Raw genomic sequence first — 14326 nt, forward strand, 5'->3', positions numbered from 1 at the left:
CTAGCATCTCTAGGTAAGGCTGGGAAAGATTCCTACCACGGCCAGTCAGTTCCAACGATACTGAGCTAGATGGACCAATGGCCGGACTCGATATAAAGCAGCTTCCTATGTTTCTATGAGATTCCTATGTATTCTTTGGAAGATGATGCCAGTGACAAGCTTATTGAGCAAATTTTACCTGTTTTTCTGCTCTGTTCTTTTTATAGGAACGGTTTCCCAAAACAGACTGCTGCCCAGCTGATCCTGAGGGCCATTTCCAGCTATTTTGTGTCAACAATGTCCTCTGCAATCAAGACCGTGTATTTTGTCCTCTTTGACAGTGAGAGTATAGGGATCTATGTGCAAGAAATGGCCAAGTTAGATGCCAACTAAGCCTAGAAAGCAAACAATACCAGCCTCCTTACCCCTCCCCTTCCCCCCTCAAATTCTTAATTTTTCATTGTGAAACAGAGCGCCCCTTATTTTAAACTTTGCTCATCTGGGGGAATAAAGGTGGGGTTTTTTATTTTATTTTATTTTTTGGACTTTCTAAAATGTTCTTATGTTGGCACTGATAGTTGGCATTACTGCTGTTAATGCACTGTATTCCAGGCATTGTCTGAATTTAGTGTAATCTAGGAGATTTTATAGTTTTATTTTAATTAAGTATGGATTGATGCGGAAAGTTGTTAGCAGTACATTATTTTATTCGTGAAAGAAAATGGCAGACCCTATTTTGTAACTGTGTTGTGGTGCTTTTATCGAGTGGTGTTCCTTTCTCATTTTTTAAAGGAAAAAAAAAGATGCAACACACCTGATTTGTGTTTACTTCTTGTCTTAATTATGACTCTGAGAAGAAAAGAATCCTGTGGTCCTTAATTATATTTGCAATTTGGAATCTGTGTGAACTGATTTAGTAAAATGTTTGAAATGTACTGGTTGGTGTGTATTGAGTTAATGATTTTAAGCTTCTGATAGACATGCACTAAACTCTTTCTGATGCTTTTCCAAATTGCTGAAAATGCACATGTATTTCTTTATAATTAGCCATCTACTAAGTACTAATGTCTAAACTTTGACAAGGTCATTTCGCATTGCCTTTCATTTGTATATGGCACTTGTGGGTGTTGCAATGACTTCACTTCTGTTGTTCATTGAGAAGTTTCCTGCTTTGTGCACTGGCTTCCTGCTTTCTGGGGCTACATCCCTGTCGTCTGTTATGCATACATGTTCTCATTGTGCAATCCCACAATGGAATTGCAATGAGAGCTGATAGCCCAATAGTGATATTAGGTGGAAAACACATGGATTCTTGACACTAATATTTTCACCAAATTGTGCTAAATGTTTTCCTTATCAAAGACTTGTGCTAGAATGTTTGCATTCTAAAGAGTCCCAGTAAGTCATCACTTTGTTTATAACAATCTTAGCACAAAGGGTTGGTTCACATGATCCACCGCAAGTCTGTAGTCTGTAAAATACTGGAACCAAGAAAGAGCGCTCCTAATGGCTGTGATGTCTGAACCTTCCCAAGTCCTGTTCCCGAGACTCTGCCCGACATCCTCCCAACTTCTGTACCCAAGATTTGGTAATCGGGCAGAGAATCTCAGAAGAATGCTTGGTGGAAGACTTGGGAACTAGACTTGGGCGAGTTCAGATGTCACACCTGCTGGGAGTGCGCATTCTTGGTTCCCAGACATTCTCTGCACTTACAGACTTGCCAGCAGTTGTGTTAAGTAGCGCAAAGTCTAATTTAAGAGTTGATGATAAGACAAGACCATAAGAATTCACTTACAAGATAAGACCAAAGATCCATCATCTAGTCCATCATTTTGTCTCCAACAGATGCCATATTTAACAATAAATTTTTTATTTATTTATTTATTTTTACATTTATATCCCGCTCTTCCTCCAATGAGCCCAGAGCGGTGTACTACATACTTGAGTTTCTCCTCACAACAACCCTGTGAAGTAGGTTAGGCTGAGAGAGAAGTGACTGGCCCAGAGTCACCCAGCAAGTCTCATGGCTGAATGGGGATTTGAACTCGGGTCTCCCCAGTCCTAGTCCAGCACTCTAACCACTACACCATGCTGGAAGTTCAGAAGCAGGGCATGATGGAAGCAGCCATCTCCTGTTGTTTGTCCCTTGCACCTGAGAGATGCATAAAAACCAAAATGAATATGAATTCACTGATTTCTGATTTCTTTCTTCTCAGCTTCTTTAAGCTGTTTGAGAAGGATAGGTTGGATTGTATCTGTTTGATTGTGCCTTGCTCCGAAACCCACTGAAATAATTTAATAAGACAGTTTCATAGATAATTATGTGAGAATCCAGGAGAAAATAATTATCTTGTCAGAGTGGCTCAGGCTCTTGCCCACATGCATTATATTATTTCCTGCAAAGTTTTTCTTTGATGGCTTGTAATTTTGGTCATATCAGAATAGTGTTGAGTTATACCCAATTAATACAAAAATGTTTCTTCAGATAATGATGATTTGAATATCTCCATGGACTAAATCTCAAAATACCAACTGACTTATAATTAATAGTTGCACCAAGCATTTTAAGGATTAATTTTTAATAGGATGAGAAGCGCATCACTGCACAGTATGTTTCTAAATGTGTGCTTTGCACACACTCCACTAGATGTCAGTAAAAGTACTAGGAGAACCTGGAAAACAGCACTTGGTGTTTTGGAAAGATCTTTGCTTAGTTTGTCAGCACTTTTCCTATGGACCTGATATATGTGCTTAACACAAGTGGAGAATTAGATTCCTTATGTTACTTGCTGGGAAATCGAGAAACTGCTGTGGGTGTGAGAATTTGAAACTACACCATAATATTGGGTGGCAGAATTGTGAAATGACTGAATGCTATGTTGCATCTTTTTTCAGACAGTAAATGAAAAACAAATGTTCTCATACATAGCAGATTTTGCAACTGAAGTTAAAATAACACAATTTATATATTTCTTTACATCTCTCACACTTTAAAAGGCGTTCAACAAATATATGCCTTACTCTCTATACAAAGGGATGGAACACGGTGGAATGGTTTTCTAGACACTAAATTCACAGGTGGACATGCTGACTAAATTACTTGACAGAAGTCCTAATGAAATTAAGCAGTCCTTTAGAGAACTCATTGAGGCTAAGGAAGCCCAGCCTGGGTTAATCTGTGCATGAGAACTTCCAGGATTGGGCCTGATTCCAGCATGACAACATTGTCTAGCCCAGCTTTTTAGCCTGGCTTTAAGGCCTGGATTAACAGTGCTGACACGCCATTAGCCCAGGTTCCAGGATCGTGTGTCTCCTCGGGCTTATAGGCACCCATCTCCTGGGAGAATCCTCCAAACATGCTTGGCAACACATGGTACATGTTGGGATACCCGGAGGCCAGGACATGTCCCAGTCTCCAGAGCTCTGTGATGCCAAGCGCAGCAGAGGATCATCTGGGAGCACAGTTCACACTCCCAGCAATGATACATCTGAGGGGGAAGGTAAGCTTCATGCAGCCTTGCCCTCACTCGTCCGCCTGGCCGCATGAATAACCCCATTAGTCTGCACATCAGCCACAGTTTTAAATTATGCAGTGGACCACAACAGGAATATCCATATGCTGCACTCCACTTGTGTGGATTTCCATCCCTGGACAGTTTCTCCCATGCATATGGATGGATGGGTGGATAGATAGATAGGAAGACGTACATGATATGTATTGCATTATATGCACACAAAGAAGATGCATTACAGGTGGCCCTCGTCACCCATGGTTCCACCTATCTGCAGTCAGGCAATGGAGACCTGACCTCAATATACACACTTTAAAAATTGTAAGAATTCACCTATCTGCAGTTTCAGTGTGGCCGGGAATGACCTCCGAGGTCATTTCTGGCCAATGTTCTGCTAAATGAAGCCCTTTTGTGGCTCTTATGTGTTTTTTTAAAAAAAATCCCCGTAATTTTTTGCAAGAATTGGGGGTTTGGGAGGACATTGCTGAACAGCTGGAGGGTGGTCTAAAAGTAAGAGCAGGGACTCTTCCACAAGACACATCTGAACTTGCTTGCCTGGGGCAGCAGTGAAGAGGGTGACTTGAACTCTGCCTGCCCTGGAGAGAGATGAGCTTGCCTTGCTGTGAGAAGATCTTGGGGAGAGAGTAGTTGTTGGATGATTTTGGATGGCTGGGCAACTTGCTTTTCTGCCTCAATTTCTCTGCTTGCAAAACTGCAAAATAAGAAATTTTTTTAAAAATCCACCTTTCCCTGAGCATATTCTTGGGTAAAGAGTAGTGCATTCAGCCAATATAAGTCGCAGGATTGCTTGCGAAAAGCCTGTTATTTGCAGCTCAGTCGGTAGGATGTGCAGAAAACCGGTTTCCCTTTTCAGTTTTTTGAACCGGACTCAAATCAGGGGACCTGGTTCAAGTACTAGTTCCATCGAATCAGCCCCTGGTTCAGTTTAAATTCAAACCATTTCAAGGTGGTTCTGCCATAGGTAATAGTGGGAATTCGAACCACATTATTCCCTATGGGTAGTGCCGAGGGACACCAAAATGGCTTGGGCGGTACATCGTGATGGGTGCTATCTACCACCCAATCCACAAAGCAATCGGGCTTTTTAAAAGGATTTTTTTTTTTTTTAGGGTCTTCATCAGGTCAACTCTTGACTTATTGACCATGGAAGAAATTCCTTTGCGGGTTAGGTGGTAGGTATCACCGATCATGATGTACCCCCAAAACCATTTTGGTGTCCCTAGGCACTACCTATAGAGAATAATTGGCCAGTTCGAATTGCCATTATTCCCTATGGCAGAACCAGAAGAAACAGCACAGAACGCTGCACACATGTTAGAAGTTCACAAATCACACAAACTTTTTTTTTTAATGGATTCACCCACAGAACATGATACAAAGCACATTAAAAAAGAATCACTGGCCCAAATTCTGTGCCAGTCACATAGTACCAAGTGCACATCAACACATCATTGCCAATGCCACAAGTTGCTCTCTAAAATAGACACATACAATTATTCCAAACTTGAGCAGTAGTGGGTGGCACCCTTTTGACAGAAGAACATTAGAACAGCCCTGCTGGCTGGCTTTAAATACATTTTGAGACTCCCTCCTTTTTGCTCCCCCCTCCCTCAGCCCTGAGTGTTCTCTGATTTGGATGACAACAAACCAACCAGAGCAAAAGAGATCACTAACCAATAGGAAGGCAGTGGCTGAGAAACCAATCAGGAGGCCTAAAATTTTCTAAACAGACCTCTTTAATGGCAGCCACCATGTTCAAACCATCGAACCAGTTCGATTTGAACGGGGCTCAGTCTGGTTTGAAATCAGACCGGTCCCCTCTCTTCAGGGGCTGGTCTGGTTCGAACTCGAACTGGTTTTGCACCTGGAAGCGCGTTACTTAGAATTTCTTCTCAAAATACAAAAAAAGTCACCTTTCCCTGAGCATATTCTGGAGTAACAACTAGTGCATTCAGCCAATATAGGTGGCAGGACTGCCCATGAAAAACCTGGTCTGATGTCTGTACACTAATGCATGTTTTGTGTGAATAATGAGTGACTGTTCCTGCATTCATTTTCAAATAGAGCACAAGAGCACATGCTAGGAGGAGGCAGCAGATGTGAGAAAAGGAAGTCACCAAAGAGGAATGGGGAGACAAAGAAGTGACAGCAAGGGAAGCCAAAGGGCTTGATTCTAGATGAAGGTGAGGGTGGCAGACTGCAAAAGACTCGTGCTTCCTTTCTGGAATTACAGCCTCTCTGTTCAGCCTTGCTGGTCTTGTCATTCAGTTAGGCATTTTAAGTCCTAGGCCACTGGACACATCAACATGTCACAAAAGAAAATTCTCAGTTACTTCAAAAAGACTAGGGTAGATGTTGATGGTGGAGCTGTTTCAGCTGCTGCAACAAGTGATTCAAATGAAGTTTTTGGAGGTTCTGCAAATACATGTCCTCTCTCTCAAAGTGTGGCATGTAAGCCAACAGAGAATCAAGCTTTTTTGGCTATGTGGCAGGCGGAATATGAATGGCTGGAATATAATAGAGATAATTTGGCATAGCAAATTATTTGGTGTGTCAAAGATTCATGGCAGCACATCTCTAGTTTTTGATGGCTTTAAAGCACCATTTTGATGTGAAACTTTCAAGTTCCATGACATCAAAACGACATAAAACGTGCTTAGAAGCATTTAATGCTGAGAAAAATCCCCCAAATACTCCCCTCTTACAAAGTGCATGGGGAAAAAAACAACGAACAGATATTTCAGCATCTAAATACACTCTTCAGTATTGTGTATTACACTGGAAAAAACAATAAGCCTTTCACAGACATGCCAGGATTATGCGAGCTAACAAGTAAAATGAATGTTGACATCCTGGACCAGTACACCAACTGAACAAGCTGTAGAGCATTCAGAATGTGTGAGGGAAGACGTAGTAAGTAAAGTGAAAGGTTCTGAATTTTGTTCTATACTGCTAGATCGGATCAACAGATAAAACTTCTACTGAGGAGTCGGGATGTGCAAACTGGCTTGAAATTGAGCTGGCTCGGCTTGAAGGCTTGTCCTTGAACCAAACTCGGCGGGAGGGGGGGTTGGTCTAGTTGGGCAAGCCGAGTCAAGCCCCCCCCCCCACTCGCAAGCCGGCTCAAGGCTCATACCTGTAAAGGGGAATCCAACAAGGATTCCCCTTTAGAAGTAAAGTGCTGCAGGGAGGGTGCGAGGGGGAAGTACAATCTTTTACCTTGGAAAAAAGCACTGCTGGGCGGCGGGGATGGGGGCGGCTGTGAGGAGGGCAGCGGGGGCTCCTTCCACTTTCCTGCCTGCCTCCCAAATGACAGCGTGGGCCGGTCTGTGCCTCATTGGGGCCTCTGTGCATGTAAATGCATGCACAGAGAGGCCCGGAACAGGCCGCAGACCAGTCTGCACTGTCATTTGGAAGGCAGGCAGGGAGGTGGAAGAAGCCCCCGTCACCCTCCTCGCAGCTGCTGTGGCTGCCACCACCCCATCCCGCCACGAAGCTGCCCGATTTTCAAGGTATAAGTTGGAACTTTTCGCTCACCCTCCTCCCACCACAGCCCTTTACTTGTAAAGGGGAATCCTTGCCGAATTTCCCTCTAAGTATGGCCATTGAACCTTCGAGCCAGCTTGATAGCTGGACCAGGCCCAGGCTTATTTGAGCCGAGCCACCTGGGGGCTTTTTGAATCTGATCCACATTCAAACCAAACCAGGCTAGCCGGTTCTGTGCACATCTTTACTGAGGAGATAATAATGGTTGCAAGGTATTTGTATGGTGGCAAAATAGAAGAATCGTTCCTGACCCATTAGAACAGCCCCATTAGAAAACAGCACTTCCTTGGGATATTTGGAAAGTATAGACAAAGAGCTGACAAAACTCAATCTAAATTGGAGGAGCTACCTCAGTGTTTGAAACATATACCTGGAGTGGCTGAAATTACCATACTTCTGGATTGTTACAAGTCTTTTATTTGTGGAAATCCTGAAATTGAGCCAAACCTAAAAACAGAACTGCTTGAGTGGTACAAATTTAAAGTTTTTGCTAAGGACTTGCCAGTAAGTGACATTTGATAGAGAAATAAATAAATACTGGCAACGGCCCCTTCACAACACGATCGTTGCCCCATTCTGCCTAAACTTCTGAAAATTATTTGTGTGCTTCTTACTTCTACTTCAAGCTGTGAAAGAGGCTTCAGTCAGATGGATTTAATAAAGAATAAATTCAGATCTTCACTTGAAAGTTTAAGTGACCCAATGACAATAAACCTGAATTGCCCCTCTGTGCCAGACATCAATCAATCCTGAGAAAGCCATTGTGTTACTAGCAATGCTTTTCTGCCAGCTCCCAGGAGCCTCCCTCATTTGTGTTTGAGTCTCCAAGCTTGGAGATCTCACTCTTGACATGCTCAGGAGCCTCACAGCATTGTGGGCTCTCTGTTTGTGGCACATGGGGACAGGTTACTTATTTGACAGTGGGCCAGTCACCCCTAGATTTGACTACTAACAAGCAAATCAGAAAGGGGAGCAGATGCATCCCCTTCCTATCTGGGACACCCTAAGTAGACCCCAGAAATTAGCTAAGACAGGTTAACTTCCAGCCAGGGATACTCTGCACTCAGAGTGGATTGCTTCACCCTGCCCACCTTTTGCAAAGGATAGCAGCAAGCTAATATGCCAATTAACTCAGCAGCAAGAACGCACATATGAATCACAGAGGTAACACCCTCCCCTCACAAAAGAGGCTGATTCAGTGATAAAGACCTCGAGATGCACCCATTAAAAGTACTAATTGGATCATTGGACTCTCCGTCCAGGCAGATTTCCTATTCTCACATCTATGCACTCTATTTTCATGACAATCAGTCTTGGCTTGCCTTGGCAATCCCCACAGTGTTACACCCAGGAAGAGGGATCAGCAACAATGGAATCCTTGCTGGTTCCACTCAACACTCCTATTCAACAAAAAGGTCAATTGGAATGTCCACCCAGGACATGTTTTGGGGTATATCTAATCCCAATTCCAAGATCTAGTGTGCTCTTTGCATACCATTTACCTTGGAGTCACCAGCTGCTTGGGCAATTTACTGTTCGCCAGCCACCACACCAGGCTGTGTCCAGTTTTTTGTGCCTCTCTCCAGATCAGCTTTCTTGCCTAGCCTGATCTGCCCAGTCTTCCTTGCCAACATAGGAAGCTGGTTCCACGGAGGAAGCCCCCTCGTGGATTCACCTCTTTCAACTAGCCCCTCCAACCTTCTCGCCCCTGCCTCTGACCAAGCTGTCCCTGAGGAACGAAGTCCTTCAGTTGTTCCAGGAGCCTTGAGGTTTCTTTGTCCAGATCAAGTGATATGAACGTTTGCCCCGCACTGGGCCCAACTCTATCCCTGTTCCCTCTTCTTAAGTCTAGCTGCCTCTCTCTCTCTAAAAAACTTCTTTTTCTTGCCCACCTGGGAATTTATACAATTAGGACTTTAAGCTAAAACACTTCTTTGCAGTATACATAAATACTTTGCAGTATACATCCCTGTCCAAAGCCAATTTCTGTTTCCCATTATAACATGATCTCACTGGTAAAGCACATGCTTTGCATGTGCAACATGCCAACTTTAATCCCAACCATTTTGAATTTTTAAAAACTCAGGTGAGTAGACTGGAAAAGGCCTCTGCTTAGTTTGGCCTTTGGAGCTTACTGTACTGGGCTAGATGGTCTGACTCAGTATAAGTCAGCTTCATATATATGCACATGGCAAAATAGGCATGTGTGCACCCATCTACTCAGGGGCATAGTGTCCATTGTGTGAACAGGTTTGAAGAACCCGGGCTGCCATGCTCCAGGAGCTGTGCCTGGCACCCCCCAGCCACGCCCCTGCGTCTGACATCAGATGCAGGGGATGTGGCCACGATAGCACATGGGGCCACATGCCCCATTTTGAAGTAAAATCCACTGAGCGCTGGGCTCCCAGCGTGGCTGGGATGGCTTCTCCCTGCTTGCAAAGGCAGGGAGAGGTGTTCTCAGCCAGGCTGGGCATTCAGGCTGAAACCTCTCAAAAACAGTGCCACCCTATGCAAGCAGGGAGAAGTCATCCCAGCCACACTGGGAGCCCAGCGCTTGGCGGATTGTACTTCCAAATGGGGGACGCGGCCCCATTTGCGATCATTGCCACGCCTCTTGCATCTGACATCAGAAGCAGGAGGGTCTGGCATCAGATGCAGGGGATGTTGCTGGGGTGCCGGGCCCCAGTGGCGGCAGCCTGCACAAAAGCCGCCAGCATCCTCACTACGCCACTGCATCAACTTAATCGTAACCCCTTCAACTTGATACTATCCACCACAGCATTCAGGGTTTATATTGAAATTAATGGTTCAGAACTAGAAATCATTGAATGTGAAATCTTGGCAAATATTCATTACAGCTGTTGTGAACTAGGATTGCGCCAGCCTTCCCATGATCCTAAAAAGCCTGCTTTTGGAGTTGGCATAGTGGTTGTGAGAAGGGATTGAAAGAGTCCAAATGTAAGGAGGGAGAGGTCACAAAGAGCTACAACGCTTCAGTCTAGGTCAGTGGTACTCAATGTCATTGCAGCTTGCTTTCTTTGTGAGCAAATGAAGGAAAGGAGGCACTGAGTAGTCAGGTGATCATTTGTCAGTATTGGCAACAGCCCCAGTATGCCTTTGAAGTAAGGGAAGTTGTTAAGGTGACGGACTTCTATCTGTGGGTGGGAAGATTTTGATTTCAATGCCTACTGTTTTTAAATCACTTAAACTGAAGGAGCAAAGGCTGGCGTATTGGTGATAACATTCTTACTGGATTTGATTTTATCCTGGATTAGGGGTAGAAGGGGCAAGATAAATGCTTTCCTTGATTATTCTGGACTTCTATTAGAAACCACACTCCTCAAAAAAAAAATTAAAAATCCCAGCTTTGACTGAAAAATGTTATCGTAGTTGTAGATAATTTATGAAAACAAAACTGTGCGATCTGTCTGCAGTGCTTCTCAGCTGCAGCTACCAGTAGGTGCTCTTTTGTCCTCATCGAAGTGTTCAGAAATGTGAGAATGGGGAAAAATGCCTTGAGATCCACAGTGTTAGAAGTGGATTTGTAGGGACTGCTGAAAAAGTAAGTTCAGCAGCGCTGGGAATTATTAGGAAGTAGACCAAAAATTAAATGGCAAGAATTATAATATTTGGTGCAATCACATTTGGAAAACTGCATACAATTCTGTTCCTCCCATCTCAAAACAAAATGTTGTAGGAGTGGAAACAGTACAGAAAAAGGCTGCCAAAAGAAGTAGTGTCCACTTCTGTTTTAAAAAGCTTATTCTTTTAACATATTCGGTTTGTTATCCATTTCAGTTTTGTTTTCGTAACTCCCATCCGGGTTCCCCATTGCTTTCAGTTGGGGACTGAGCTGCCAGGGCAAGAATAAGTATTATTACTTGTGCTGTTCCACTAGAGTCCTTGGGCAATTGAAACACCCACCACCAGGGCAGTAGCAAGGCTGGAGGTGATGTCTTATCATGGGAGGAGAGCTGGTCTTGTGGTCGCAAGTATGACTTGTCCCCTTAGCTAAGCAGGGTCTACCCTGATTGCATATGAATGGGAGACTTGATATGTGAGCACTGCAAGATATTCCCCTTAGGGGAAGGAGCTGCTCTGGAAAGAGCATCTAAATTCCAAGTTCCCTTCCTGGCATCTCCAAGATAGGGCTGAGAGAGATTCCTGCCTGCAACCGTGAAGCTGCTGCCAGTCTGGGTAGACAACACTGAGTTAGATGGACCTATGGTCTGACTCAGTATATGGCAGCTTCCTATGTTCCACCTAGCTTTAGGATCCCCTGCTTCCCTCAGGGGGCCAGGGAGATTTGTCCCCACCCTTGTGCAGTTGTACCTACATTTCTGCACTCCACTTTAACAATTGAGGGCAAAAGTTTACCCCTTCTTAAGGCCTGTTCCCTGCAGCTTTTGTCCTCAGCAACCATTTTCCAGGTGCAGGGTATTTTAAATCTTTTCTATCCGAATGAACTCCGAATGAATAACAAACAGGCTTCAAATGAGTAGGTGATTTGCTGTTCATTCAGAGCCGTGGCTATTCATTGTGAACAAATAAAAAATGTACCCAATGGGCCCCATTTGGTTCATTTCATAACGTGTTCCAAAACAAATGCATACCCCTAACAGCAGCAGTGTTTCCTTGCTCCACTTTTGGGGGAAGGGGGGGGTTAGTGTGGGAAGCAGTGCATAGAGAAGTTGGTGATCAAAAGTAACTGGAAGGTGCCTTCTCTTCTTGTGCTACAGATCACTATAGACCACCAAATACTGTTGACTGGTACAAAAATCTACTTAGACATTTGAGAAAATGATCCAAAATGTAAGCATGCTATGTCTGCTTAAATCAGATATACATTATGTCGGGTGTATGTGTGCATTCCATGATTCCAAAACATGCAGGGAGGGGGGGAGAGAGAAGAAGTTTATTTTTGGTGCAAAACTCAGCAATCTAATAATAGCAATAGCAATAGCACTTACATTTATATACCGCTCTATAGCCGGAGCTCTCTAAGCGGTTTACAATGATTTAGCATATTGCCCCCAACATTCTGGGTACTCACATTTCAATTTTTAAAAGTAAATTGTGATGCTTATAGGTGCAAAGGTATGTCTTAAAGCATATTGTCAATGTCTGGTGAAATATTGGAGACAAAATCAGTAGGTGCAAGGAAGACTGATTAACAAGCTGATTTCCAGTTTTTCCTAACCAGCTAGATTCCAAACTTCCCAGTGAGTTCCAAACATAAATGTTCTTCCTCGGGGAAAATTGGTCAACAAAGAAATCAATATCATGCTTGAATTCCGTGCTCCAACATAGAAAATATTCCATCTATGTATACAGTACTGATCACAGGGAAGCTGCCTTCTCAAGTTTGGCTGACACATTCATTCAATATACATGAATTGAATCTTTTCTGTGTTGGACCACTGAATTCAAGCATAATATTGATTTCTTTGTTGACCAATTTTCCCTGAGGAAGGCCATTTCTGTTTGGAACATACTGGGGAATTCAGGATCCAGCTGATTAATCAATTGCTTTGCACCAGTTTTTTCTCTCTCATATTAATCTACTGTAAATCATGTTTCCAAACCTTACAAACTCTCAGGTGAAACTCGGAAAATTAGAATATCGTGCAAAAGTCCATTAATTTCAGTAATGCAAATTAAAAGGTGAAACTGATATATGAGACAGACGCATTACATGCAAAGCGAGATAAGTCAAGCCTTAATTTGCTATAATTGTGATGATCATGGCATACAGCTCATGAAAACCCCAAATCCACAATCTCAGAAAATTAAAATATTACATGGAACCAATAAGACAAGGATTGAAGAATAGAACAATATCGGACCTCTGAAAAGTATACAGTGTACTGTGCTTGATTGGCCAGCAAACTCGCCTGACCTGACCCCATAGAGAATCTGTGGGGCATTGCCAAGAGAAGGATGAGAGACATGAGACCAAACAATGCAGAATTGCTGAAGGCCGCTAATGAAGCATCCTGGTCTTCCATAATACCTCATCAGTGCCACAGGCTGATAGCATCCATGCCACGCTGCATTGAGGCAGTAATTGCTGCAAAAGGGGCCCAAACCAAGTACTGAATACATATGCATGCTTATACTTTTCAGAGGTCCGATATTGTTCTATTCTTCAATCCTTGTCTTCTTGGTTCCATGTAATATTCTAATTTTCTGAGATTGTGGATTTGGGGTTTTCATGAGCTGTACGCCATGATCATCACAATTATAACAAATTAAGGCTTGACTTATCTCGCTTTGCATGTAATGCGTCTGTCTCATATATCAGTTTCACCTTTTAATTTGCATTACTGAAATTAATGGACTTTTGCACGATATTCTAATTTTCCGAGTTTCACCTGTAGAGCACTGAGTTCCTCTCTCTGACATCCTAACATTGAAAAACTGATCTGCTAATTTTATTATTTGTGCATTTTTAAATGGACATTTTCCCCCAATGTAAAGACCCTGCCTTTGTATTTCTGCAGATCTGGCAGATATTTTGCTGGGTCGACCAACAAGTGACTGGAGAGCCTTCACAAGATTTCTATTCATTTTTCCACTACCATGAATTTTCCTATTCTAAAATATCTGAAGTTCACACTGGGTAAGGAGGGTGAAATAATTGCTGCAGCATCCTCTAGGTAACCTTTGCTGTCAGCAAGGAGCACGGATGTTAAGGTTACATCAACAGGGTTAATTTATTTATATTGTGCATACTTTAGAGTTTATGATATAGGTATACACTTGAGAATATAAACAGCAATGTATCTGGCTACATCCTCATTTTTTAAAAAGGAAGAAAAGTAAATACGACGAGTGTATGTTCTGGCCATCTTAATGTTTTTGGAACCACTGACTAACTTGTGCATATTATTTCACTGATGCAAGCCTTATATGTTGCAATTAAATAAGGTCTGGGGTGCTGAAAATAGCAGCTTCAAAATGCAAAAGGTTGACTTACAAAGAAATAAAGAATATAACCAATACATCTTCAAAAATGAGGGGTTTTTTTAGTCTTTTGTTAGCTCATTAGTAGCATTTACTACTGTGTTTGTCTCAAAGGCTTTGTTAATGAGTCTGAAGCTATGCTACATGGATTTACCTTTAATCTGGTTGATCTCCATAGACTTACCTTCATTCTGTAAAAGCCTGATTGACTCTGAGTTGTCATCCAGCATGATTCATCAAGAAGAACAGCTCTATTTACAGTTTTCAAAATGAAAGGTTACTTTCTGAAACATGGATGGATG

General features: G+C 42.8%; 1 protein-coding gene and 1 long non-coding RNA gene across 8 annotated transcripts in view; both read left to right on the top strand.

The window, feature by feature from the left end:
- The window catches only part of LOC128345407 (core histone macro-H2A.1), a 66332-nt gene extending 65418 nt beyond the window's left edge, over positions 1–914 (top strand). For all 7 annotated transcript variants that reach the window (XM_053297283.1, XM_053297286.1, XM_053297288.1 and 4 more), the window contains one exon: positions 207–914. In XM_053297283.1, coding sequence (XP_053153258.1) covers positions 207–372 — 166 coding nt within the window. In that variant the 3' untranslated portion in view covers positions 373–914. The remainder of the gene's footprint in view (positions 1–206) is intronic.
- A 5975-nt stretch (positions 915–6889) lies between these two features.
- On the top strand, positions 6890–14077 carry LOC128342259 (uncharacterized). Its single transcript, XR_008314871.1, has 3 exons — positions 6890–7024; positions 11798–11870; positions 13562–14077. It is a non-coding gene; the product is annotated as an uncharacterized LOC128342259 (long non-coding RNA).
- Positions 14078–14326: the final 249 nt, after the last annotated feature.

This window comes from Hemicordylus capensis, chromosome 2 (assembly GCF_027244095.1).
Source record: "Hemicordylus capensis ecotype Gifberg chromosome 2, rHemCap1.1.pri, whole genome shotgun sequence".
Lineage (NCBI taxonomy): Eukaryota > Metazoa > Chordata > Lepidosauria > Squamata > Cordylidae > Hemicordylus > Hemicordylus capensis.